Source organism: Vipera berus (assembly GCF_964194415.1).
Source record: "Vipera berus genome assembly, chromosome: 3".
NCBI lineage: Eukaryota > Metazoa > Chordata > Lepidosauria > Squamata > Viperidae > Vipera > Vipera berus.
The window spans coordinates 189735991-189763946 of record NC_138204.1 but is presented as its reverse complement, the minus strand read 5'-3'; the positions used below and the strand labels follow the sequence as shown (position 1 = coordinate 189763946).

The 27956-nt window shown below is 39.3% G+C and overlaps 1 protein-coding gene across 1 annotated transcript; it reads left to right on the top strand.

Moving 5' to 3' along the window:
- Positions 1-549: 549 nt before the first annotated feature.
- PIP4P2 (phosphatidylinositol-4,5-bisphosphate 4-phosphatase 2) lies at positions 550-27956 on the top strand. Its single transcript, XM_081326012.1, has 7 exons — positions 550-660; positions 13643-13791; positions 15878-15984; positions 22216-22339; positions 23506-23558; positions 24865-24955; positions 26804-27956. The coding sequence occupies exons 1-7, from the start codon at positions 555-557 to the stop codon at positions 26945-26947; spliced, it is 774 nt and encodes a 257-aa protein (XP_081182138.1). The 5' UTR covers positions 550-554; the 3' UTR covers positions 26948-27956.

The window sequence follows — 27956 nt, the reverse complement described above, 5'->3', positions numbered from 1 at the left end:
TATTCTCTTAAGAAAGCCAAAACCTCACTTTTACTTTCTTAACATATTCAGGTTTGAGGTTTATTAACATTTTGGCTTGACAGAGAGCACTTGTTTCAACAGGAAAATTAATCCTCCCAAATACAACTTGCCTAATAATTGTGCCCACAGTGTAAACATCTGGCCGACTATGCGATCGAGCATAATAACGCGCTTCCTGATTAAAAGCGATCCAGCAAATGCGTGCTGGAGCCCCATTTGCGAAATCTGGGCATCGGCCAGGGCCATCTTTCTCTGAGGTGCTTACGGCATCCTCCCTCCCAACTTCGAGCCATTGAAGCGAGGCAGGAGCGATTCCTCCTCCGAGTCCGTCCCCCTTTTCATTGATTAACTTGTACCTTCCAGGCAGGCAGGCAGGCAGGCAGGCAAGCAGGCCTTTCCGCCTCCCTCCCCTTTGGACAGCGCTCCGCCCGGCGCCTTCCCTCCCCCGCTCTCCGCCGCCTGGCGACGCGCACACTGGCGCAGCGGGGCTGAAAGGAAGCCGGTCCCTTCGCTCCCCGCTTAGTGCCCGAGTCATGGCTGCTGACGGGGTGGATGAACGGTCCCCGCTGCTGTCAGCGCCCAGTTCGGGCAACGTGACTCCGACGGCCCCGCCGTATTTCTCGGACGGCAGCCCGAGAGGTAAAAAAAAAAACCCTCATCTCTCTCCCCAGCCTCGCCGCGGTTTTTCCTGCCTTATCCCGGCACGTTGGCCCCAAACTCCCCACCGGCTTTCCCGGCGTCGCTGCCAAGTTCGAGGGGAGAAGAAGAAGAAGAAGAGCGGGGCGCGGGGGTGGGGGGGGGCTGACGGAGGAACGAGCGGACGAGCTTGGGCGGCGGGGCAGAATTCCGCGGGTCGCTTTCGAGGCCGCGGGAGCGAACCGTCTCCAGGGGGCTTCGGTTTACTCCCGGCTTTGGGCAGCTCCAGGCGCGCTGGGGAGTGAATGTGGGGGCGGAAGGGGTGCGTCTCTTTGCGCCCCCCAGGCCTCCCTAGCTGCTTTGTTGATGGCAAGGGAGAATTGGGGATCGGAGTGGGGGGCATCGGCTTGGAAGGGGGCGGGGACGCGGCTGCTGCGGAGAGGACTCCGCTGTCCTTGAGGCAAGGCTGAAGCTCCTGAGCCTTCTTCCCATTTGCCTGGCTCTCTGCGCTTCCCTCCTTTCCCTCCCCTCCCCCCCCCACAATTTTGCTGAATCAGGGGGCTTCTCTTGAGAAAAGAAGGACAGGTACGCAATTGCCAAGAATTGGTGTATCTGTGTGTAAATAATGCATTATCGGAATGTAGAATCCCACCCGGCTTCTGGCTAGGTACCACAGAAGAGAGCGGGTGTCTCTGTGTGTGTGTGTGTGTGTGTGTGTGTGTGTGGTAGGGGAGGTTGTCGCTTGCTTTGCGGTCTGCGCCGTAAGAAGCAGAAATGCTGAATTCCGGGGGGGGGGGAAAGGAACGGAGAAGAATGCACATGCTCCAACTTCGGTTTCACCCAGCTGCCAACGGAAGGGAAGCAGCGTTCATTCAAGGCCGCGCTTGGCGGCGAGCACAGCCGAAAGGCAGGTGAGGGCGGCGCCACGGCTGGCAGCAACCGAGGGCTGAGCGCGCGCTCCCTCCCTCCCTCCCTCGCTCGTTGGGACGCCGTGGCTCGTCCTGGTCGCCTTGCGAATCGGGACTCGGCCAAGGGGCGGGGCGGGGGTTTCGCCGGCAACGGGAGGAAGAGCCGCCAGCAGCTGCCGCCCTCCCTCCTCGCATCCCGGCATAGTCGGCAAAGGAAGGTCCAGAGCGAAGCATGGATGGCGCGGAGAGCCCGGACGCAGCTCCTGCCTCCTCTTCCCCCCGGGAGCCCCGCTCTGCCCTGACCCTGACCAAGGGGCTCTCCATCTTCCTGGATGTAAGCGCGGCGGGTCCCTCGCCTCCCCTTTTCGGGCTTTGATCTGCTGCGTCCTTGGGCGTCAGCGAAGTTCGACCCTTTTCTCTTGCGAACGGGATGGAGGTCGGCCAATGGGGGGGGGGGTGAAGGGGTGGGAGGGCATCCCTTCCTTCCTTTTTTTAAAAAAATTATTACTATTGCAAACATGTAACAGGTTGGGCTTGTGCTCCTCTCGGTGTGCGGAAGCCTCAACCTGTTGACTGTTTGCCCACCCCAAATCGGTGTGCAGCAAGAATTCCCTGATCTTAAGGAGATTATCCTGTCAAATGATGCTAATGCCTAGATCGCAGTTATCCGATATGAGCCCTATTAAGAGTCCTCCAGATTAAATTCCTCTAGCTGAATGCTAAACGGCGGAGCGGCCCGAAGGAGGAGTCACGCTGTGTGGTTGTATGTTTGTGTGTGTGTGTGTGTGTGTGTGTGTGTGTGGCGCGCCGTGGGGCGTCAGGCCCTTCCCGGCTGGGGCTCCGGTGCCTCCGCCCTGCCGGATCCCGGCGCCGTCGAGCGCGCCCCCCCCAGATGTTGCGCCCGGTGCGGCCGGCCCCCCCTGCACCCCCCACGCTACGCCACTGGAGAAGATTAAGGGGGTGTCTAAAAGCCTCCACAAGTTTGGGGGCGTGACTTTTTACGTGAGGGTATTTGTGGTGAGCTAATCAAGCGATAGCCAAGCTGTTTTCAGCGTTATTACAATTCTCAGCTAAGCGGGGGTTCCTGGGTTTCGGGTCACCAAGGAAAGAACTCCACATATGCCCATTAAACTCCTTAGAAAACAAAGGAGTCTGTTTCCTATCTTCCAAGATTGTCTTCTGCTACCATTACTGCAGTAATTGATCATAGTGTGTAAAAGGGACAGGGAAATAGAAGCGTTATAGGGGGCTAGTACAGTACTCTCACACCTATTCCCTTCTCTGGTCAATGCCCCTTTGTAGAGAAGGCAAGACTGGCTCACAGCATGACTTTGGTGGTTCCTCCACATTAGTTAGCTGTAAACTATGAGCAATTGAATTCTCCCATGAGCCCAACGACCAGGGTTCATTTATAGGTAGTCCTTGACTTACAACTACAGTTGGATTCAGAATTTCCATTGTTAAGCAAGATGGTTGTTGAGTGAGTTACATTTTATTTTGTCATGATTGTTAAGCGAGTCACCACTGTTAAGTGAATCAGGCAGTCGTTAAGAGAATCAGACTTCCCCCATAGACTTTGCTTTCCAGAAGCACTCTGGGAAGATTGTGAATGGCGATCACATGACCCCAGGATGCTGCAACTATCATAAATACATGCCAGTTGCCAAGCGCCCAAATTTTGATCAGCTGACTGAGGATATCGCAATGGTTGTAACTGTGAGGGCTGGTTGTAAGTCAGTTTTTTTCAATGCTGCTATAACTTTGAATGGTCATTAAATGAATACTTGTAAGTCAAGGATTATCTTTATACAACAAATTATACATTCATCATATGCTCTGGGACTGTACAGCACAACAAATTAATAAAACACATTTTAGCATTGCATGATGTAGAAGAGTCAATCATTCCAGGAATGGTCAGTGGAGAAGTAAGGAAGGAGAGAGAGGGAGGGAGGGTAGAAGACCAGATAGAAATCATATTTTATTCCTAGAAGCTTTCATACTCCTGTTCTTGGAATTAGGAATTGAAATTGGAAATATAAAACCTCATGAGGCTTTTGAGGGAAGCCTACATAGTCCTGGAATGCTCTAAGAGGATTATTTCATCTTCCTTTTCTTTGAACTTGCTCCATTTTTTGTTTTCGTGCCTAGTTTTGCTCTACTCTTTTGCGTTAGCTTAATGCAGGGGTCTTCAAACTTGGCCCTTTTATGACTTGTGGTCTTCAACTCCCAGAATTCCTCAGCCAGTGTGTCTGGCTGAGGAATTCTGGGAGCTGAAGTCCACAAGTCATAAAAGGGCCAAGTTTGAAGACCCCTGGCTTAATGTATTCTACAGCCCAGAAAGAAAGTAGCTTGCTGCAAAAAGCCTTTGCTTATTGCTGTCCATGTGATTTGCCCATGTGCTTCCCCTGGCAAGGAAGGATCAAAATGTCCTGACCTCTCTAGAAGTAAAGGCTGAAAATGATTAATTATTGGTCAGAGCCTTTTATTTATTGTCATAACACAAAAATGAATCCCCATTGGGGAATATTTACAGAGCAAAAGTTCATTTTTTGAGAAACTGAGCATAAGGTAGAACTTGAAAATTAAGAAAATACAAACAGGAATGTACAACCTCCTCTTGTAGCTCAGAAGTTGTTTTTCCTAATAAAACTTAGATCCATATCTTCTGGAACTGGTTTCCAAGGCCCGTAATGCATGGTTCTCAATATCAGGCTCACAACATTCAAAGAAGTTACAATAAAATCAATAAAAAGGAACAATAAAGGTAGCAAAAGTATCACTCTTCCTCATCAAAAGCCTGAAGAGTCAGATCTTCATGAGTATTCTAAAGAACAGCAGAATGGGGACCATCTGGATCTTGGGGGGGGAACCCCATTCCAGAAGGCAGGCACAGTTTCAGAGAAAGCGTATTTCTTGGACCTGGATAGATGATATTTTTTAAGACCAATACAATTCATTGAGAGCAATAATTTAAATCTGCTAAAATAAAATGTAGGAATTCTTGCAGGAAGCTCAACACCCAGGAGTCCTTCATTTACAAGACAACATCTCGGCTGATGCCATGTTTTTTCTGTAATTATTTCTGGTTATTTGGAGCTTGTGTTTGCTTTGATTGTAGGAGCATTATCTTGGTGTGTCCTAATAATGGGATTGCTAATATTTTAATGAAAGTATGTGGAAATGGACAAATAAATGCCAACCCATTGTCTCTTCATATGCTGTTGTAGATATAATTAGTTTGGCCTTGTAATAGAAGCCGTGTTCAAGGCTCTCTTTTGTTCAAATTGAGATCCTGCTGATAGCTACAGGTATTGTACCATGAGAATAGAACTGTTGCTAATAGGTTTTGTGGACTGAGCAGATTACAATGTGATTCATTGGTTCAGTTTGAGTGGGGGATTTTATTTGAAGAATCAAGTTGGTTGAAATCATCAAACTGAATTGATAAAATTCAGTTCAGTGAAACAGTGCACGTGCAGAAATCCTTCGTGTTAATTGAATCATACTGTATTTGATTCATTTTAATTTGAAGAAATTATTCAGTCAAATCATCTTCAAATTAAAATTTGAAATGAAACTTTATGCAGCTTTAGTATTGAGTAGATTTGGTGACTAAGTATGAAGGAATGTAGGGTTGACTTTCAGGAATGAGCTCGGGAATGAACAAGTAGTTAAGGGGGATTTGCAGAAAAGATTACATAGTCCAAAAAATGAAAAAAGAATCAGAAAGAAAGAAAGAAAAATAATTCCCGCTTTATTTTGTTTAGTATAAGCTAGGATAGAGAGGGAGCTTAGACAGGCTTTCAAGATTATGCTATTCTACCTAACTACATGAATGAACGAACCTTTATTATCAAAGTACATGTGTACAGTGAGATTGGCTGAGCCTCCCTTCATGCTCCCCCCACTACAACTCACACCCACCATCTTGTTACACCATGTGAGCTAATTGCACAACACACCAGCCTTGCAAGTCAATCTTACATAGAGTTATTTCCTGTTCAGGAGCCTGACAGCCTATGGATAGAAGCTGTTCTTCAGCCTGTTGGTATGGCTGGCTATACTTCTGTATCTCCTACCCGATGGTAGGACAGTAAAGAGGTACTGGCCAGGGTATGAGTCATCCCTGAGAATTTTCCTCACTCTTCCAAGGCAGCGAGCCCTGGCGATGTCATCCAGTGGAATGTCTACTGGGTCTGTTGGTTGGTCCACTATGGTCCACTATGAAGGGCTGACAATGAGAACATCACTGTAATGTGTTTGGGTATAGCTTAATATGATGGGCACATCTAGTCACTGTAGCTTGCTAAACACACTTGTTGCCTTAGTGCTTTTTGTGAATCCAGACACCGTGGCTCATTCAAAAGAGAGAGTAAAAAAAAGATATGGTTTATGGCTGTCCAGATGATTTTTGTTCCCCATGGTAATGAGCACAAAGCAATCTTTAAATGATTTGCTGGGCAATAGAGATTAAAGTCAGTGATCAAAATCACTGAGAAGATATTCTTGGCAAGGATACCACAACATTTATTAGATCACTGGGTGATGTGGTTGCTGTTTCTTTATCTTTTGTATTGATACTATGTGCAGTAACATTGGTGAATTATGCTTTAAGATTATGACTGAATTGAAGCACATCCTATATCTTGCTTAGCTGGGGGCCAGCTTGTACTTGAACTATGTATTAGTGTATATAATGTACAGTGTGCTCACAATAAAATATTACAATAAAGGTTATCTTATATCTCTTATTTGATATTTTTAAGGCTGGCTACTTCAGTTACTTATATGTTAACAGATGCTATGGAATATTGTAATCGCTGCTCTAATTGTAAGTGCAGTTTAATTCATCAGGCTTCGCTGTTTCATGGCTAAAAGTATAAACAGCAACCTACCATTAAATTCTAAGTGTTGAGGAATTTGAGAGTTGCCCAATATTTTCCACAGATGGACTCCTCTATAAGCTATGATTAACAGTGAAACCTATCTCCTGCAGCAAGATGCTCTTCTCCAAATCTGGAAGGTAATCATTTTAATTGCAGTTACACAGAGTTAAATTTATACATTTTGTTTTGTTTTTTGGCTGAGATTCTCTGCACAAAGCCATTAACAGTATGAACTCTGAGCCACGATACTGAAATAGGTTTAGTGTGAATCCATTGATGATTCCTGGTTCAAATTAAATCAAATTAAATTCTTGTCTATGTCTTGTTGTTGTTGTTAGCTGCGAAGTCATGTCCGACCCATCGCGACCCTATGGACAATGTTCCTCCAGGCCTTCCTGTCCTCTACCATCTTCTGGAGTCCATTTAAGCTCACGCCTACTGCTTCAGTGACTCCATCCAGCCACCTCATTCTCTGTCGTCCCCTTCTTCTCTTGCCCTCAATCTTTCCCAGCATTAGGCTCTTCTCCAGTGAGTCCTTCCTTCTCATTAGGTGGCCAAAGTATCTGAGTTTTAGCTTCAGGATCTGGCCTTCTAAAGAGCTGTCAGGCTTGACCTCCTCTAGGACTGACCGGTTTGATCGCCTTGCAGTCTAAGGGACTCGCAGGAGTCTTCTCCAGCACCATAGTTCAAAGGCCTCAATTCTTTGGCGCTCAGCCTTTCTTATGGTCCAACTATGTCTATGTCTACAAAGTGTTAATTTCAAAGAAAAGAAGTCATTTTAGATCTTGAGAATTGGAAAAAGATACCATTTAAAAAATTGTCCCAGACCTCTAAAGGTTTCTGTGTGTATTGTTAGTTAATTAGGGCACTATTTTAAAGCAGAATGATGACATACTAATTTAATATTTATAAAAAAATAGTTATTGAATTTGTTGAAACTTCATTTCCAAACGAGAGATGCATGGGTTTAAATTCAGTTTAATATTCATGGCTATTTGGATAAGCTAGTAGTTACTTTCTTAGCAGAAAGACCACAGTATCTGTGCACTTTCAGTGACCTACAAATCTCATTGTGAAGCTTTTGTATTTACATTAAGCACAGTAGTCATAGCTGGTAGTGGTATCATAGCTGGTACCTCACTGAATCTGTGTGAGTGCTAACCCTGTAAGGCAGACCAGGAGAAGATCGGATAGTCCATTGTTTCTCAACCTTGGCATCTTTAAAATATGTGGACTCCAACTCCCAGAATTGCGCAGACAGCCTACAGGCTGGGAAATTCCGTAAGTTAAAATCCACAATCTTAAAGGCACTGATGTTAAGAAGCACTGAGATAGTCTGTAGACTTGAAAAGGCAGGAAGAAAAAGCCTTGATTCTTGCCTTCTGAGTAAGCAGTTTTCCTGGGTAGATCACTACTATCTTGTCTGCAGTAAAGCAATAAAGCGTCAACTTCCCTCCGCCCTGTGCGTTCCCACAAAGAGGGCCTCCTCAGGGTAATATTATTATTATTATTATTATAATATCTAGCAGGGTCAAGTCTGTGAAAAAACCTTATTCTGTTACTTAGTTACTGAACCTGCAGGGGTTAAGTTTTTGGGGAGCTGAGATTTAGTGCTTTGTCTAGCCTGATATCTAACAACAATCAAAAGTGCAAAAGGCTGGGTCTACTGGGTTAATTTCCTTTGGTTAAAATATCTCTGGAAATGCATTGTAGTTCTTGGATTTGTTCCCAACTATGGGCATTGTATAGATATATATTTATTTTATTGTTTGATTTACTGTACCTGTTTTATAAGACAAGCAATGTGACTGGATGGTGTACATCAGAAAAACAAAATATCCACATAATATCAAACATACATGTATATATATAATATGAAATTCCAAATACAAAATGCTGATGAAACGCAACAGTAAAAACAACCAAAAAGAAAAAGGCAGGTTTTAAGGGCAAACAGAGCTAGAGGCTATTGTATATCAGGGGTGTGTGTTGTGTGTGTGTGTGTGTTGGAGGGAGGTATCTAGAGATAAATATTTTAAAAAATATTTTAAAAAATGTTTTCAGTTCATAATTCCAGGCTCAGGAATATGTGTGTCATTGTCTTTTTTCCCCTGTAAAAACACTTTTTATTTTGTTTGCTTTTACATTCATGTACCTAGCATGCTTACACACTTCTTCTGAAGTTCAAAATTTCACTATGAAAATATCCCTTTGTTTTTCAGAGGTGGATTCATTAATTTGGATTCATTTTGATGGCTGCTACTCCATTTCTGACTTAGGGTGGGGGTAGAAAGTTCATAGTAACTCGAATAATGATGCAAAGTAGACATGATAGAATATGTGTGAGAGCAGGATCAAAGATTTTTGGGTTTCCTGAGTTTAATGAATAAATCTAGTTTAGGGATTTAACTATGGGAGGCAGGTTAAGCTATTTCCTAGGCCATTTATTTTACATTTTTGGTGAGTGAGGTGAAACATAGCAGGTAAGTGATGGCAAACCTTTTGGGCTTGGCATGCCAAAAATTCAGAAAATGCCCATGTCATCATACCCTCCAGAATAAAAGAAAAACAACTGTACATATTAATTTATTTTACAAAATGTACAAACCAATTATGTGTTCAAGTGGTGTTCTCCTTCTATTGACAGACCCCTGGGGCCTACCCAAGACAGCTCTGGGTCTTATGAGGGCCTTGGTTCTTGAAGCATCTTTGCAGAATGCTCTTCCGTGGCCTCTGTAGCCTCCTAAAACCATACCAAAGCATGTCCTATTCTCACCCAATTCTTGGGGTGGTGGTATGTGTGTCCAGAGGTCATGTGAGAGCACAGCCCTTTCATGTGACTTCTGGGGGGAGGTCTGGAGGTTCCATGAGAGCACACACACCATTCTCACACAGTCTTCCCAAATTGTGCAAGAATGGGGGGTGCTTTCGAGAATGATTGTTGGGGGTTGGTAAATTTATTTATTTATTCCCTGAGTCCTTCGGCAATAGGGCGGTATATAATTCAATAAATAAATAAATAAATATTTATTTATTTATTTATAATGAGACTTGTATGCCGCCCTATCTCCTGAAGGACTCAGGGCGGCTAACAACAATAAAATACAATAAATACAAATATTTAAAAAGAATTAAATTATGTCGAAGTCCCACTAAAACCAATAAAAACATTTAAGATCATAATTAAAACCCTATTATCATCAGTCCAGGTCGGCCTGTTGGAAAAGATATGTCTTAAGGTCACGATGAAAGGACCGAAGGTCTGGGGCCTACTTTGATTCCACAAAGTAGGTGCCCCAACAGAGAAGGCTCTCCCCCTGGGGGTCGCCAGCCGACATTGTTTGGCCGATGGCACCCTGAGGAGACCCTCCCTGTGTGAGCACACAGGGCGATGGGAAATCGTTCCTGGCAGCAGACGGTCCTGCAAATATCCCGGGCCTAAGCCATGTAGGGCTTTATAGGTAAGGACCAGCACCTTGCTGGTAGGTCATCCAAAACATTGCAGGGAGTCACTTTTGACACCCATGTCATAGGTTTGTCATCACTTTCACAGGCTCTTAATAACATTCTGTCTCAGCGTATTCAAGGCAAAGGCAATGGAGGCAGAAGGAGCAGGATCCTCCCTCATGCATCCCAGAAGGGGCAAGAACAATTTAGTCTCTCCACTAACCTTCCAGATGGAAACCAGGCAGCTCCAATTTCCTCTCCTTGTGTCATTTGCTGAAGGGGATGTCAGCTGCAGCTGCCTAAGGCACCTGCTCTCTAATTTAACTGCTCCTCTCTGCACTCAAATTCCCTTCAATTCTCTCATAATGCATTTAAGGGTCAATTGAAGCAGTGCTGTTAAGGGACCCCCAAGACATTAAGAGATTTAAAAGAATGGTTGCAGGGACTGTGTCAGTTGGGAACAAAAATACTGAAGTTTTCTTTGATACTGGTAGTTATGCAGGCTTTCTACTTAATTCTTAATATAGATTAGCTTGTTGGCAGATAAGTAACCATTGATATGGATTTGGCACACTTGGGAATTGGACACAAAGGCTATCCTTATGGGGAAAGCCTATATGTATGTGTGTGTGGGGGGGGAGAGTGATGTTGACATGAGCATCATGACTATCATGCAAATAACAACTTATGTTTTTGCAACATATGCTATGATGCAAATACACAGTTGTGTCACTTGCCCAGTGGAGTCACAAATCCTCTCATTTTTATATTCTGGTTTGATGCATCAGATGATGGAGCTCTCCAACTAAAATTGGAAGTATAGCACCTGTGGTTTTTCCTGTCCATTTCCCCCCTACTTTATTTCCATTTTCCTCCAGATTATTAGGATTCAAGGTCTAGACAAGTGGGTGTAGAGTTTTCTTTAGCTGCATTACAATAATGAAGCATCTTTCTAATATGAAAGGAGCAAAACCAAATCTGCCTTTGTCTTTTCCAATTGCAGAGCAGGGATTGTGTTGAATATATTGTATCTGAATAAAACAAATGTTCCTGGGAAAGGAAAGAGTGGAAATAGGTGTAACATTTATTCTATGCATCAGTGTTGGCTTTTGTGAGTGTGAAGCCAAAGGGAATATACGTTTTATAATAGCAAATCTGTGAAAGCCCTAATAAGCAGGCATATGCATAGAATGAAGGCTACTGCTAAGCTTGTAAGCCGCCCTGAGTCTTCGGAGAAGGGCGGGATATAAATGGAATTAAAATAAAGTAAAATTAAAAAATCTTCCATGTCTTGAAGTGCTAAATAAGTCTTTACTCTCCTTGTGATCATGATAGTGTTCCACACACTTTCTTGGATGTAAGGTAAAGGCTTAAGGAAGTTCTGTTTTTCTTTCTCTTCACTAAATTGTTCACCATTTATTTCTGGAGATGTGACTGACATCCAGAAGGGGCTATAAATCTCTGTATACGCCAGTGCTAGCAAGATGGCTTGAAACCTTTTGATCTAAGGACACAAGAGACTTGCCAAAATGAGACCTTTCGGAAATGACTGGGAAATAGGAACAAACATTTCCTCATCTGCTAGTATTGTGAATTGTCTAACAGTGTAAATGTTTTGCAATGTAGGGGCAAATCTTGATGTATAATACTGGAAATGGACTAACATATGTATTGGTTTCTCCCAAGGAATTCCTTTGAAATGCTAAGTTAGCAGCTGGAGCCTCTCCAAAAGCTTACTTCCTCTTTAAATGATTGTCACAAGGTTCCTTAGTTTTGGACTAATCTTTTGCCTGGGTTTATAATCTGCCTTTCAGTCATAAAATTAAGTGAAACTGTTATTTTCAGTGCCATTCAAGGTGGCTACCATTCTTTATATCTTGTAGCAATAGATAAGATGAAACCAGCAGGGTTGTCTGAGCTAAGGCTCCCTATCGCTCTAACTTGTCTTTTTTTAAAATTAACTATTTTTAATTATTTTAAGCTGGCTCAGTTCATAAGCAGCAGAGCTCAGATGGTGGTAGCTTTTCCCTTTATTCAAAAAGTTTGGTATTTCAAGGAAAGGCAACAATGACAGTGAGAGAGAGACTACATGAGGTTCATCCATGTGTACACATAGAAGTGAACAGAGGGGGCATAAAAGTCTCATATATAACATTTCACGTTTGACCAAGTCCTCACTTCCATGAAGGCTAATCTTTATTGCAGTTCAGAATGCTTTCTTAAATTCTAGATGTATCTATAATTGAAAAAAAACTTTTGCTAAAAATAAAAGCCCGGTGAGGGAAGTGGCAGGGCAATGTGCTAAGAGAACAAAACTATTGTTTCCAGTCTGAGTCAAAGAAAGGAAGGGGCCTTAATGGATCTCCTCAAATTTTGCTTGATGGAACTGTCCAACACGGTTGTCATATGTACAAGCCAGGAAAGGTTTGACTGAAATTAAAGATCTCCAGCGGATTTTCTTGGATCTTAATCAATAGACACTTCAAAGAGCCAGCAAACGTTTGAGTTCAGCTCAAGGTAGAAAGCATACAGTAATAATCCAATGGAGTCAGCAAGTCTATGAAGATGACAATTGGGGTGATGGCTTGACTTTAGTTCATCTGCCATCTGTTGTAGAGGGAAATTTGTGTGTGAGGAACACATCCTTCTCAGTCCAAATCCTTTGTTTGCATATTTAAAAATGCAAAGATGTATGTCATTTTAAAGTATTCTGCAAAGGGGAATTTAGCTCAAAGGAATCCTTTGGGCATATGTCGCCATCTGAAATCCAAGGCTAAAATGAAACAAGCCATGTTAGTCCTAATCCACATAATCCCAGCTAACTTGCGTGCTTGTTGAACATTGTCTTTACTAGTAGGTGAAACAGTAAATTTTTCATTGCAATCATTTATGATCTGGATACTATCTATGACTATAAGTAATGTTGATGCAGGATATTAATTTCAGATCTAAACCCAGATTTAGACACGTTATTTCAGAGTTGAAAAACTGGTATGATACAGTTGTTTTTCTAATTTTGATCTCTCTTAATAGAGGGCTAATGTTGTCTGGAGTTTATTTTATTAGAGGTATCAGGTACTTAAAGTTTTTGACAAATGGTAGCTTTTCAGAAAAAGCTTATAAAAAAGTAGCTTTTGACTTCAGGATGGCAATTATAAGTACATTTATATTTTGCCCTTTGTCTCTAAAGCTACATCATAATTTCCTTCTTTACATAAGCTACCCTTTCAAATCTTCAAACCCATAAATCACAAGTTCATTTTTCTCTTTTTTTTCTGCAAAAAGCCCATGAGGGATGTCCAGTCACTGATAAATGTAATTGTTTCTCTAATCAAATTAATTTTGCCGTCTCTCCTGTCATCCTCACCAATGTTTCCTCAATGTGGACATTTCAAAATCTTTCCATTTCTGCACATGTAATAGTCTGGCATATCATATATAAAAACATTGTTCCATGGCTCTTCCCTAATTGACTATCCATTAATCGCAATAGAAAAAGTTTTGGTTTTAATAGAATGTTCATCTTTACAATTCTTTGTATATTTATATGTATTTCAACCCAGATTTTTTTTTAACAGAGAATGCATCCTGAAACAATGGCACTTGGGTGTTAAGGTGGATGGTTTTTTGAATGAAAGGACAGTTGAATTAACTGCAAGGGCACATGACCGATTAGTTCTGCATTCATTGTGTGAATGGCTTTTAGATGCTTTGTCCCAAACATGTCTTTTCTTTCTGTAGCAGAACTCCCGCCACCTTACACTGCCATTGCTAGCCCAGATGCCAGTGGTGTTCCTGTAATAAATTGCCGTGTGTGCCAGTCACTAATCAATTTGGAAGGGAAGCTTCACCAACATGTGGTCAAGTGCACAGACTGCAATGAGGCTACGGTAAATGGCTTTACAAGTTTCTCATTCTATAACATGCTCTATTGGACCGCTTTACAGTGGTCAAGAGTGCAACATGCTATTACAAGAATCACTTGTGTGAGACTGCCATAGTTATATTTTTAGTAGGAAACAGTAGCTTCAGTGTTGTTTGGACTTGTAGTAGTAAGATTGGCTTTTGATCTTACTCTTCTTTGCGATAATAACTGATGTAAAATATATTTGTGTATCAGTTCTGTCGAGGGATGTATAAATCAAGGGTTTGGCTTTTTATTGATTTCATGGGAACTATGTTTGAAAGACCTAGCATTTTTGTTGCACCATAAAAGTAGTACCATAAGCTCTGCCACTTTCCTATATATGTGAAATATTACAACATACAAAAGAGGTAGTGTTTGCATTATTTCTCCCTAATTCCCTTCTCTTCTTATGTTTGTGGTTCAGTAATCTGATTAGGTCTTGAGTTACATCTCTTCTTCTGAGAGAGGAAGGAGTTTTAATTATGACAGATATTTTCTCTGGTAGCTATGATAGGAGACTCCTCAGATTGCAGGAACAATGGGTCACCAGATCCTTGCAGACGGTAGGGGGAGAAAGGACATGTTGCTTTCATCAGACATCTTCTACATAGTACAGATGAATTTAGCTGAGGGAAAAGGGGAAATTTTCTTAATTTGGAAGGGTGCTATGGGAATTTGGGGGAAAGAAATCAAAAGGAATGGTTGGGGAATAAATAGATTGTTCCTAAGAAAGAATGTTTTCAGTATGATTCAGGAAGAAGAGTGGTAATTAGCTTCAATTGCTGCATGAGAATTTAAATTCTGTGAGTCGGACAGTGATTTCAGAAATGGCAAAGAGTATGGCCAATGATAATGCAAGTAGCCCTGTTCTAGTCCAGTATTATCCTCTAAGCTAAATAGCTAAATAATTAGTTAAGTCTAATTTGAGTCTCTCTCTGGGTATCTGTTTGTGTGTATACATACACATATCCACATACATACATAGTTTGTTCAATCTTTCTAGCAGAATAACCCTATTTTACATCCGTTGCATTAAAAACATATTCTGTTAATTATTGAAGATAATTATTAGAATATTAGAAAATATTTTAAATCATTAGAAAGTCAACATCAAACATAAAACTATGTCATTTGAATCTTTCTTGATTTTTGGTTGCAGTGAATATTTTATTTCTTATATTACATTGTTCCAAGATTTTATTACATCACACACGAATCTCTTTAGCAAGAAAAAATCAGATACTGTTGATAGCAAAAGAATAGGATTGATGGATACCAGATAAAGACCCACAATAGCATTTTCAATGTTAATAGCCAAAAACAAATCGTACCATCATTTCTTAACTCTTTTGCACAAAGCTCCTTTTTTATAACAGTTTAGGATTTTGAAATGTTCTTACATCTGATTGTTGGCATAACCACCAGTTTACCCATTTTATATTCACCCCACTTCTGTTCAATATTTTCCCCAATATTGTCTGGCCAGCTGATTCAGGTTGTTTCAAGCCAAAAACCAATTCACCAATTCTTGGAATTCTGCTTGCGCATTTCTCAAAATTGGCCCAACTTATAAAACTCTTTTGTTAAAGATGTTTAAATAATTTGATTCTGGGGAATCTTTAATAACTAAAAAAAGAAATATTTGATAATATTCTGGTTCTTGAGACCTTTATAAAATTAAATAAGTAAACAACAATAGGATTCTGATTTGTTGTAACAGCAATTTATGGCACCGTCTCTGTTTATGTTATATATTGTGTTGTTTAATTGTATGATAATCATTCTTGAGTATATGTTAAAGAAAATCTTGTATAGTCTCTAGGAAAGATAGAGGAGGAGAATATAGACATTTTATTATAAATGCATACAGTAACAGCCACTGACACTTCTATATGTAACTTTGAATTTTAAACATAGTACCAATAATTGGTATTAAACTGAAAGGAAAAATATGTTGTGCTATAACACTTTTAACTCAAGTTGAATCTTTTCTGTTGCTCTGTTTTAATCATTGTAAGTTTTTTTTCCTTTTGAGAATCAACATGTGATTTTTTTTCTTGTTTGTGTAGCCTATCAAAAACCCTCCTTCAGGGAAAAAGTATGTTAGATGTCCATGTAACTGTCTGCTTATCTGTAAGGATACATCAAGGAGAATAGGATGTCCAAGACCCAATTGGTAAGAGCCACAAAATTTTCAATTTGTGTCCTTAATATTATTTTGGTTGTTTTTATTGTTTTATTTCATATAAACTGTGGCATTAGCATATGCAAGTCAAACAGATGTAAAGATAAATATTTATTAATGCCATTATCAAATATAGATTAATCAGAGGAACGATAGGAAATTAATAATGACTCAGAAAAAAAGGAAGATGAGTATTTTTTGTGTACATCCACTTTCTTTAATTATGAGAATGTGCATAATCTCTAATGGAAGGTATTCATGCTTTCATAGAAAATTCATAATTCTGTTGATTACAGTATCATTACTGGTGCTAAGGCTGATTACTTAATGTTAAATATATATATATAGCTCCTGAAGGCCTTGAAGACCTGATATTGGGTCAAGATATCTGTTGAGTCATATAGATTATGTTAATGTACCTTTTTAAAGTAATCTACTAGATGTTTCAGTTATATTGTACTCTTTATGTGTGTTTAATTTTTAATTTTATTTTATGTTGGCACTTCCCAAAATTATAATGACTCTGCGCAGCTCAAGTTCTAAATCAGAATTGAGTATAATAACATAAAATTTAAAAATACAATTAAAAAGCCCAACACATTGGAAATATGGACTATAACATCAATACAAAAACAACATTAAAACAATCACTTCCCTTCCAATCTGCCCCAAGACCTGGAAAACTCAAGTTTTTAAGTCCTTCCTAAATGCCATCACATTAAAAGCTGTTCAGGTCTGATTCCAAAGTATGTTTCTGATTTTACACAAATACACAAACACAAACACATTTTACATTGTGTTTTGTTATGTTTTCATGCATTGATAGCTGACCATAATTATTGAGATAGGTATCCATATAAATAATTTTAAATAAATAGCAAGAACATGTATACCATTTCTGCTGCTTCCAAACCTTAGCAATATTCAGTAATAACTAGTTATTATGAAGTGTACTTTACTTCAATCCGATTATTTTAATAGAAATGAACCGTTATTGTCAAAGTACAACTATGTGTACATTGAGATTAGCTGAGCCTCCCTTTGTGCTCCCACCCCCCAACACACAGTGACAACAAACCCTCCATCTTACTACACCATGTGAACCAACTACACCACACACCGGCCTCCCAAGTCAATTCTGCATAAAATTCACACAATAGCGATATATTGGGCATATCTCATCTCAGAGACTTATACATACAACTTCCAAATAACTAAACCTAAAAACAGATCATAGCAAAAGTATGTTTTATTTAAATCAATTTCCTCCTTTATATTTAATTGCTATTGCTAATCTTCCCTGATGTCTGTATTGCTTGCCACTTGCTGGTTAATTTTATAAGAGGCATTAGTAATTGTTAGGTTGTACCTGAGGTACAATCAGGTAGTTCTTGTTTAGGGACCACAACTGGGACTGGCAACTTGGTTGTTAAGTGAAATGGCAACTGTGTTTACTATCTTACTTCAGCTTTTCTTTGCTTTACATAACTGAAAAGGTCATAAATGCAAAGATTGCTTGCAAAGTTACTTTTTTCATCACTTCATAACTGTGAACAGTCACGGTATGAGGCAGTCACTAAAGGAGGGCTACCCATATAAAAAAGACAGGATAAAAATATACTAATTATCATCATCTAAATCTGCCAAGATAAAACAAATTCTCTTTAGGAATCTCAGTGCATCAAGATACCACAGATAAATAAAGCCTTGTGCAATTTAAAATCCAACATCTTGCCCCCGGGAGTAAGATCAGCTCCATGTCCCCTGGCTTTCCGCAGGAGCTTAAAATACCTGGCTCTGCCAGTTGGTTGGGGGCTCCAGTGGGAGGGGGTTTCACATCGGGGCTGGTTGATAGATTAATAATAGTCCCACCCCCACTCATCCTACTTCCTCCTTTTTGTCCCATCTTTCAGTTAGGGCTGAGTATTTGTATTTAAATAAATTTAATAAATTAATAAATATAATGCCTTAGATCTTCAATCTGAGACTGTCTACAAATACAGAGATGCTCTACAAAGAGTGCCTCTCTGCTCCTCGCACAGAAATATGCTGAAGAAATTCATTCAAAGCAAAGGCTGGTCTCAAGGACTGACAATATTTCAACATCCTGTGATCCAGTGCAACCACGCTTAGCCATTTGAGCTCTTTCTGCTGAAAATTATACCTAATCCTGGAAGGAAGTCCTTGAAAGCAAACAATCCTTTACATTAACCTAAGAAGTTGGGCTGAATGCATGTTCCATTGGAATGGAGCAACATTTGAAATATCATAAATAATCCCAGACTCAGGCATTATCTTTAAATTATTTTCTACAACATGGTTTATCTAGGCACAAAGTAGGCCCGCCAACCAATATTGTATAGCTATTCTGATAGTAATGGACCAAAGATCCATTCTATTCTCAGCAAAGCAGTGGACATACTTGGTAGCACCAGTCCCCAGATGCCCAATTCATGTAGTAGCTGCAAGATCATTTTCCTTTAAATATGTTACTTCAGTCGACTCTTAAGTGGCCTGCTCTAGATGAATAAAAAGGAATAGTAAGATTTCATAAAAACATGTGCCTATTATATTTGTATTTAATATACATGCTGTTCAGAGCAGAGGTAATTAGAAATTAATAACTCAGTTATTTAAATGAACTCACTTTACAGTTGCATTGTTATGAAAAGTTCAAAGTAATACCATATCATGTGCATATAGAACAAGTAATACACAGTGACATCAGGATACTTGTCCATAATTCTTTCTGGAAGATGTGATGAATACTAAAAGCAACAGGTACCAAGAAAACCATGTGACTTACCACGTGACCCGCTATTTTGGCTGAAATAATAGCGAGTCACGAGGCAGCCAACGTCAGCACATTCTTCCTTACACTTCGAATACTGGGAGAAAGATGAGTACCAGGACAAGATTTCTACTTCAAAACACAATGAAATACTAAATTTGATGAGTTTTGAAATAGTCAAGTTTTGAAATAGTCAAGAAAAAGAGGAAAGCTCTTTTGAGATATTATTGAAGTAAAATCAGAATAGGAAAGGAGCCAGAATGCATCTCAGTCTTATTATCCTGTAAATCTATTACTATATTTACATTGAAAAGTGAAAGATAAGACATATCTTGGGATTGTTGTCGTTGTTAGTTGCGAAGTCATGTCCGACCCATCGCGACCCCATGGAAAATGTTCCTCCAGGCCTTCCTGTCCTCTACCATCTTCTGGAGTCCATTTAAGCTCAACTATCTTGGGATAGTTACAATATTTTTCTGTAAGGTTGTATAGTCTAATACAGGGGTGTCAAACTCAATTTCATTGAGGGCCGCTTCAGCATTGCGGTTGCCCTCAGGGGGCCGGGTGGGTATGGCCAGGGTGGGCGTGGCCTACTGGGTGGGCGTGGCTAAAGTGCATATGGCCTACTGGGTGGGCATGGCCAGCTCTACCTCGTTTGCATCAAGGGTGCCTATGGGGGCCTGGGCAGGAGTGGGACAGATCTGGGGGTCTCTGGCAGAAGGAGGGTCTCTGAGCCAGGGCCAAGGCAGTGGGGGCCGTTCCCTCCCTGTTTCCAGGATGGATTTGCGGGCCACATGAAACCACTTCGCGGGCCACATCCGGCCCCCGGGCCTTGTGTTTGACATGTCTGGTCTAATACAACAATCAAATGTTAATTGTCCTGCCTAAGTTTAGCTTACTTGTTGGCCATTACATTATCCTCTACCTGCATGGGAATATGGCTAATTGAGTACTAAACTGACTAATTTCTAAGAAAAGGTATTTGTTGTTCAAGTTACTGGTTAAACCTGGGAAATTAACTAGGCAAAAGTTAGATGGATTATTTTCATTTCCTTTCTTATGCTTTGGCATCATAACTAATCAACTCCATCAAATTAAGGATATGAAAGCAGGAGGAAAGTTGGTAATATCTGGTAGTTGATATTTATTACCTCAACAGCAATTACAGATAGTCCTCGACCTACGACTGCAATTAAACCCAACATTTCTATTGTTAAGTGAGACACTTGTTAAGTGAGCTTTGCTCGATTTTACAATCTTTCTTGCCATAGTTGTTAAGCGAGTTACTGCAGTTGATAAGTTAGTAACCTTCTTGTTAAATAAATCTGGCTTCCCCATTGATTTTGCTTGTCAGAAGATTGCAAAAGGTGATCCTATGACCTTGGGACACTACAACTATCATGAATATGAACCAGCATCTGAATTTTGATCACATGATCATGGGGATGCGGCAAATATTGTAACTCTGAAAAATGGTTGAGTCATTTTTTCCCAGTGCTGTTGTAACTTGGAATGGTCTCTAAATGAACTGTTGTAAATCGAGGACTACCTATATTGAGTTAATGTATACATGGGATGAGCTTGAAAACTAAATACTAGATATGATATTAATAATACTAGTGTTATTTCTGGAAACTTTAATGCTAGATTAGGCCTAAATGATGAAACTCTTTATATTTGCTTTAATCCCTTTTGCCCAAGAGTTTAATCCACCTTCCGTTTCACTGATCCAGAGATAGGTGGATTAATCAAGATTGATCACTAAATTCAATTTGACCATCTTTAATCTGTAAAAGAGGACTGTAAAGTGGAATATGCACAAACACGCACACACATGGGCAAACATAGTACCAGCATTATTGATTGCATTAAAATGAATCCCACATTTATCCCAAAGATGCTTTTTCACGAGGCCACTGGACTTTGTTTTTCTTTGAAGACATTTCGCTTCTCATCCAAGAAGCTTCCTCAGGTCTGACTGGATGTTGGGGAATGGAAAGATTTATACTCCATTACCCACCATCCAGGCAGAGCTGAAGAAGCTTCTTGGATGAGAAGCAAAACGTCTTCAAAGAAAAACAAGAAAGTCGAGTTGTCTCGTGAAAAAGCATCTTTGGGATAACTATGACTTGGATGACTGAGAATCTCCATAGACAATCCCACATTTAATTAATAAAATGCTTTCTTAAAATTGATGCCAAACCAATAGAGATTCCTCTCCTTTCATTGTTTCATTATCAGTTTCTAATGGTCCAATACATTGTTTGCAGCAAAACTAATCCATCAAGAATCCTATGAATTACAATTTTGAAATAAGATATTTTAGAAAACTGAACAGGGTAATCGTGCAGGTTTTTCCCCCTCAATCTTAACTAAAGGAATCTATAACTTCCGAGAAAGTTACTTATGAAGTATTTACTTTCCAGTGAATAATTATAAATACAATCAGGATATTGGCCTTACTATCTCCATTTCAGAAAATGCAATGCATGCAATCAGTTCAGAATAAGTATACTAAGGCCACCATGAGTTTGGCTTTGAGCTGTGAGTAGTTTGGACCTGACTACAGTACCCTTGGTTTCTGAATAGTATTCAACTCCAAACTTAAATCTTCTAGATCAGACATGTCAAACTTGTGACGTCACACGATATATCTGAACTTTTTCCCCATTGCCAGCAATGGAGTGGGTGTGGCTTCCTCGTGATGCATCCAGCCCGTGTTCTAGTCATACTTTAAGTTCTTTTGCTGAATTGTTTAACTTCTGTAACTGCTATAACCAGACTTCTCTATTAATCAGTTATCAAGAAATTGGATTTGAAGTTGTCTGTCAACTGGCCTAGTTACTAGAAAGAGTATACAATTACTTCTTTAAAGAGTTATTTCAACAAACCATGGATCAGAGTAATGAACTCTTCGTAGTTACTTTAGATTTTATGGCTACTGGAATGATAAGGATGATAGTTTACAGAGATGATTAAGACTTTAAGGCAGTGCAGTCAGGTTGCATAAAATTTCGGTTCTCAAGGCAGTTTGACAATGGAAATAATTACTGTGAGAGCTCCTCAGATGTGTTCAAGCTGAGGCTAAGTAGCAACTGTCTGAAATGGTTTAATTAGGAGTCCTGCATTGCACCAGATGTTTCAGACTTTACAGATGGAATGATCTGTTCCTAATTTGCCTTGGTTTCGATATGTGCACTTTTAATTTTATGGCATTTTCTAATTCATTTGAAGAGAAGCCTATATTTTGAAACTTTGATTGTTTTACAGGGATCAATAAGAGTTTACTTAACTGCCTTTGTGTTTGGTGTTGGAATTTGGCAAATACAACTGACCAAATGATTTTTCTTTGTAAAAAGGATACTAGATGATGAAAGAGTCTTTCTCTCTCTCTTTTTTTCTGAAATGGTATGACATATTACTTCTGACAGTAGACGCATCATTAATCTTGGTCCAGTTATGCTGATTCCAGAAGAGCAGCCAGCGCAGCCTGCAATACCAGCTCAGCCAGAAGGCACCAGAGTAGTGTGTGGACACTGTGGAAATACATTTCTAGTAAGTACAGTCACAATGAAACAAAAAGAGGGTCAAATTAATTAATTGAATATAATAGTCAAACAGGTCTGAGGTTTTTTAATCTTTTATCACACTTGGTTTTACCATAGCAAGTTCATTTACAAGCTGGCCCCATGACAAAATGTACGGTAAGCTTTACAGCAAATCATTTAAGTGGTTTTTTTCTAAATAATTAATGTAATAATTAATATGAAATAGGTATTGCTAATTATTAGAATATATATTTTGCATGGACACCTGGGACTAAACCTGAAACTTGAATCTCCAATTACAAGAAGATGAACAGGTAGTCCTCGGCTTACAACCAAACACTTAACAACTGTTCAGAGGTATGAGGGACCTCCCTGGGTTTACTTCCAATCTGGATTCAAAGTTCTGATGCCCTCCCTCTGCGGTCATGTGATTTCACTTTGGGTGCTCAGCAACTGGCTATTTTCAACATCCTGTGGTCACATGACTGCATTTTACTTCTGGTTTTGCATTTGCTGCAGGATTTGGTAAAACTGGCCCATAGCAGACAAAGGGCTTATTTACCAACTGCCACAAAAAACATTGTAAAATCACATTGGTCACATGGGTGACCTGATTGTTACAACTTACGACCATGTTAGGCAAGCTCCCTTACAGTTGTAACTCAAGGACTACTTGTAATACATGATAGCTACGGTAGATGACATAGCACTATTAGCTAATCATTTGAGTGAAAAGCCAATTAATTTTCTTAATCATGCCATGATTTTGTTGATGGTTATATAACTATAGATTTATAGTAAGAAATAAAAAATATTTTAAAATACTATTTTCTATGGGCATCAGTAATCTCTCTGATTATATGTAGATAAAATCATAATCATGAAATACTTTTGATATTACAATTATTAATACTGAAAAGTGGTACTACTGTTCTTGAATAATATACAGAGGCCTGTAACTAGCAAGTCATGGGAAATTACTTTACATAGAAATCCCAAAGCACAAAGTATGGGGCTATTGCCTGCAACAGAGCATTGCAGTGACGAAAGAAAATAAGGAATAAAAGTCATGAGATGTAAACTATTTTGCTGTGATCCCCATGACATTTAATGTGAAGCAAAATAAGTATTTTTCATGCTGGCATTTTTTTCAACCCAGTTTTTTTATTGCAGTGGATGGAACTGAGATTCAACACATTGGCAAAGTGCCCACATTGCAAAAAAATGTAAGTTCCAACAAATACGTCTATAAATCTGAGTATTTATGGATGCAATTCTATTCCAAATATTAGTTCTCAATAAATGTTATCCTTTTTAAAAAATCATTTACAGTGTTTACATTGTCAACTGACATTTTCATTTCTAACTTTTGCAAGTCAAAATCTTGCAAACTTTCTTGATTGTAAATGCTTTGTATACAGTAGTTACTTTCAAAGAAAATGGTAAAAACAATTTAGTTTTTCTTCTGTTAGCTTTCTATCTAATTTTATATCCAAGCATCCATCTTGTGATAAACTTAAGTGAGTGATGCATGTACAATTTATAGTAGGCTGGATTTTCATTTTTTTTAAAAAAAGCTCAAAGTACATGAATTACTACATAGAATTATTGCACTCTAGCAGATAGATATGGTTGAGGCTAGTCTTCATATGAGCTTTGAATGAGATACTTCAAATCTGAGTTGTAAATACATGCTGCCATTTTCATTTTAGAATGAAAATCTTACTGCCTTTTTATATTTAGAATCAGAATAAAAAGTTGAGGTTGGGTCAAAGTTGACTCAGCCTTCCATCCTTCCAAGGTCGGTAAAATGAGGACCCAGATTGTTGGGGGCCATATGCTGACTCTGTAAACCACTTAGAGAGGGCTGTAAAGCACTGTCTAAGTGCTATCGCTATTACTATTTCTATTAAGAAAAATAATACAAACCAGGTTTTATCACCCAGTAAAAATGCTTGAATCATATACACTGTCCAGATGTTAATGGTAACAAAGCAAAATTTGCCTATAAAAACTGAGTGTCAAACATAGGAGTTCTAAAGAAGTTTAAAGTATCTTGTGATAGAAATAGCATTTATTCTTTCAACAGTGGGAACCCTTAGAGAACAGATTAAAGGCCTCAATTAACAGTGACCAAGTAATGCTCTCTCTTCTGTTTGAAAGTAGAACATTTGTTATTGAAGTAAAACTGACTAAGTCAATCAGTTTAAAGACATTCCACCAAGATTTAAGGGGAAAAAAATCTAATCACAAGTTGAGCACATGGGTCTTTTTTGTTGAAATCAGCCTTGCTTTTGGGTAATCATATGATAGCTTACTGTTCCTACAAATATTTTGGAATGTCTGTAACTAAACAAACAATTAGAATTGTGAAATGAAATATTTTTCACAGTAGTCGAAGAACATGATGCGACTTTGAACCTCAAAAAGAGTTTAAATTGCAGTTTTATCTTGTACGTTCTTCAGTGAACCTTCAAAATCATGGTATCAATCTATGTTTAATTCTGGCTATGAAATACTGTGTATTTTCAGTTCTTCTGTAGGATGTGCACTCCCACGAAGACGGTGCTGTGCATATATTACAATTGGAATGATATTTATCTTCATTGGTGTTGGATTAACTGTAAGTAGCATTAGTGTTGGTTTTCAATATTGAATCAGACACATGGTACTTCTTCAACTAGTGTCTTATGAAATGTTTGCAAATCAGTTCTGACCCATAAAAATCTAGAAAATGTCAAAATACAAGATTTTGCCGGCAGATAATAAATTAGCATTTATGTCCCAGATGACAAGTAGTCCTCAACTTATGACTGTTCGCTATTTGGCAAAACCATGGCTGTAGTGAACCACTGGTTTCCTTTAGGACTGTGGCGTTTTTAATGACTGCAGTGATTTGTTTAACAACAGCCACAAAAAAGTTGTAAAATCAGGTTGGCCAATGGTTCCATAATGATCTTAACTTTGAAGATTACTTGTACATGAAATAGAAATTGTCCTGTGTCTTATTGGCTGTGGTCCAACTAAATCTTTAATGGGCCTGACAGTGTCTTCAATTGCCAAATAGGGAAGGATGCTGCCTTCATACTGGGCTGGCTTCCCCACATAGCCCAAACACCACAAGACAAATTTGCACAAAACAATCACCCATCAAAAATTAAATGCAATAATTTCATGCAGTGAGAGCAACCTTCCATGTTATCCAGAAGGGCCTTGCTTTTCTTTTTAGCAGGGAAGAAGTTTTAATATAGGTATTAAATTGTAATTTACAAGGAAAGATGTTTTTACAAAATTCTTTTGTTAGTTTAGACCAGGGCTTTTCAACCAGTGGTACGGGTACCACCCGTGGTACATTGGCATCTAGCAGGTGGTACGTGACCATCCTAGAAAAGTGGTAGTGGAGGAGGGGAATGAGCTGAACTGGTGGAAGCACCGCACAAGCCTGAGTGAGAAATGGCTGGAGCTGCAGGGCTGAGCGGAAGCACCAGGATCAGCGCCAGGCTCCAGCTGGAGCTTGGCGCTGATCCTCGCGCTTCTGCTGAGCCCAGAAGTGCCGATCAGCTGGAATATTGCAGCATCTCCAGGGTCTTGTGATTTACATTAAGATGCTTGGCAACTGATTCATATTTATGATGGTCACAGTGTCCCAGGGTCATGTGGTGACCAAAACCTGCTGCAACCACCCAGCAGAGGGGGGGGGGAACCAAACACCCCCACTCCACCCTCACTGCCAATCCTCAACAGAAATGCTCACAATAATGAAAACCTTGGACAGGAGGAAGAGCGCTGCCGGGCGGGCAGGCAGGTGTCTTGCTCGGCTGTGGCTTGGGGGGCACTTTTTTCAGTTCCATTGTAACTTCAAACAGTCACTAAATGAACTGTTGTAAGTCAAGGACTACCTGTACTTCATCACTTTTTTCCTTTTTTGGGGGTCATCAATTTTTTGACACCTTGCTAGGCAACTGGTGGTACTTGGATGTTGCCATATCCTAAAAGTGGTACAATGGGTGAAAAAGTTGAAAAGCCCTGGTTTAGACAATTTATTCTGTATTTTGCATGTAGAAACACTATTTGTCCTTGCTAATTTCTGCAAGAAAAAAGTGTTGTACAGAAGAATATGGTTCCTGGCTTCCCTAGCTTTTGGTTCTGATGAGAAATATTAGCTATTCTCAAGTATGGATACACAAACACAGGTACCGAGCACCTGAATTTTGATCACGATTGTGGGGATGCTGCAAGAATTGTAAGTACGAGGACCTCTTTTTTCAGTGCCATTGTAACTCTGAATGGTCAGTAAACAAATGGAGGTAAGTCAAAGACTACCTTGATAATTGTTATCAGAAATGGTTAGAGGTCAGGCTGCTTTAATCTCAGATTTTGATAGTTTGTCAAGTTAAATAAAAAACTACTCCAAGACTTAGTATTGTACTGTATATTAACTATATTTTCTCCCATGTGTTTCTTTTTAAAGGTTGGTACCCAGGATTTTGCTAGAACATTTCATGCCACTTATGTTTCATGGGCTGTTGCTTACCTCTTTGGCTTAGTGTGCTTGGTTCGAGCCTGCTATTGGGGAGCTGTAAAAGTCAGTTACCCAGAACACAGTTTTGCATAGACTTCTAATAGTATCTTCTTGGAAAATGGAGCTTTCTAGAGAATCTGGTGGTTATAGGAGCCGAATAATTTAAACAGTTTTCTTATTAAATGTTTCTGTTTTGTTACTAAAGTTTTAAGGCTGGGGATCCTTTTAAGAACAAATGTTCATTGCACTACATTATATGCAAATAGTTTGTTTTGCTGCTAGATTCCCAAACTCTGAATACTAAAGCTTTGTTTACACAATTGTACATCTGTCTTAAAAGAACTGCTGAATTCAATTTCAATTTATAGTATTTTTTTTCAGTATTAAATGTGCTTGTGCCATTTGGGGATATGTAAAAGCGAGAAATATTTATAGGTGTTTCTACAAGTGCTTCACATTTGTATGTACACTTTTAAAACTGTCAAAGCAACTTGCTTTAGAATGTTAAGCAATAAACATTTTGTTTGAAATGCTTAGTTTAACTTTCACCTAAGATCAGCGTGACCTTAAAGAGTGTGCATCATTTTCAAAAAAGTGGAGTTTTTCTTAGGGGGATACTATCCTTTCAGATTTCCAGTTTGAGAAATACAGTATTTTAGTAGGCTACCTAAAGAAAAAAGTTAATTTACCCTCTACTGAAATTCAACTTGAATATTCTTTTTTTTTATTCTTGTATTTTTTTTAAACATCCAAAGCCATGGTTGGATTTCTGGAACTTCCCTCTGGTTATTTGTAAGAGTTCCTTAACAGGGTCTAAATAAGGGAAACATTTGATATGACTTGTTTTATACATTTAGATGATTTTAGAGTGATGTTGGGCTATCTCTTAGTTTGTTTAGATTGGTCATTTATTTTCCATAATGGGAGAATAACTCTCCAGTCATTATAAAGGGACATATTTATAGCTTAACTCAGCTAATAGGAAATTAAATAGAGCAAACAAGTTATTCGCATCATTCCATCAATGTGTAGCTGGTTGGTACAGTATTAAAAACTAATCAAGTGCTAAATGATAGAATAAAAACAATTTTTTTCATGACTT

Coding starts and splice junctions, on each gene's coding strand:
- PIP4P2 (XM_081326012.1), top strand. CDS start 555: ATGGCTGCTGACGGGGTGGATGAACGGTCCCCGCTGCTGTCAGCGCCC. Junction 661..13,642: donor CTCGGACGGCAGCCCGAGAG/GTAAAAAAAAAA, acceptor TTCTTTCTGTAG/CAGAACTCCCGCCACCTTAC. Junction 15,985..22,215: donor GGATGTCCAAGACCCAATTG/GTAAGAGCCACA, acceptor TACTTCTGACAG/TAGACGCATCATTAATCTTG.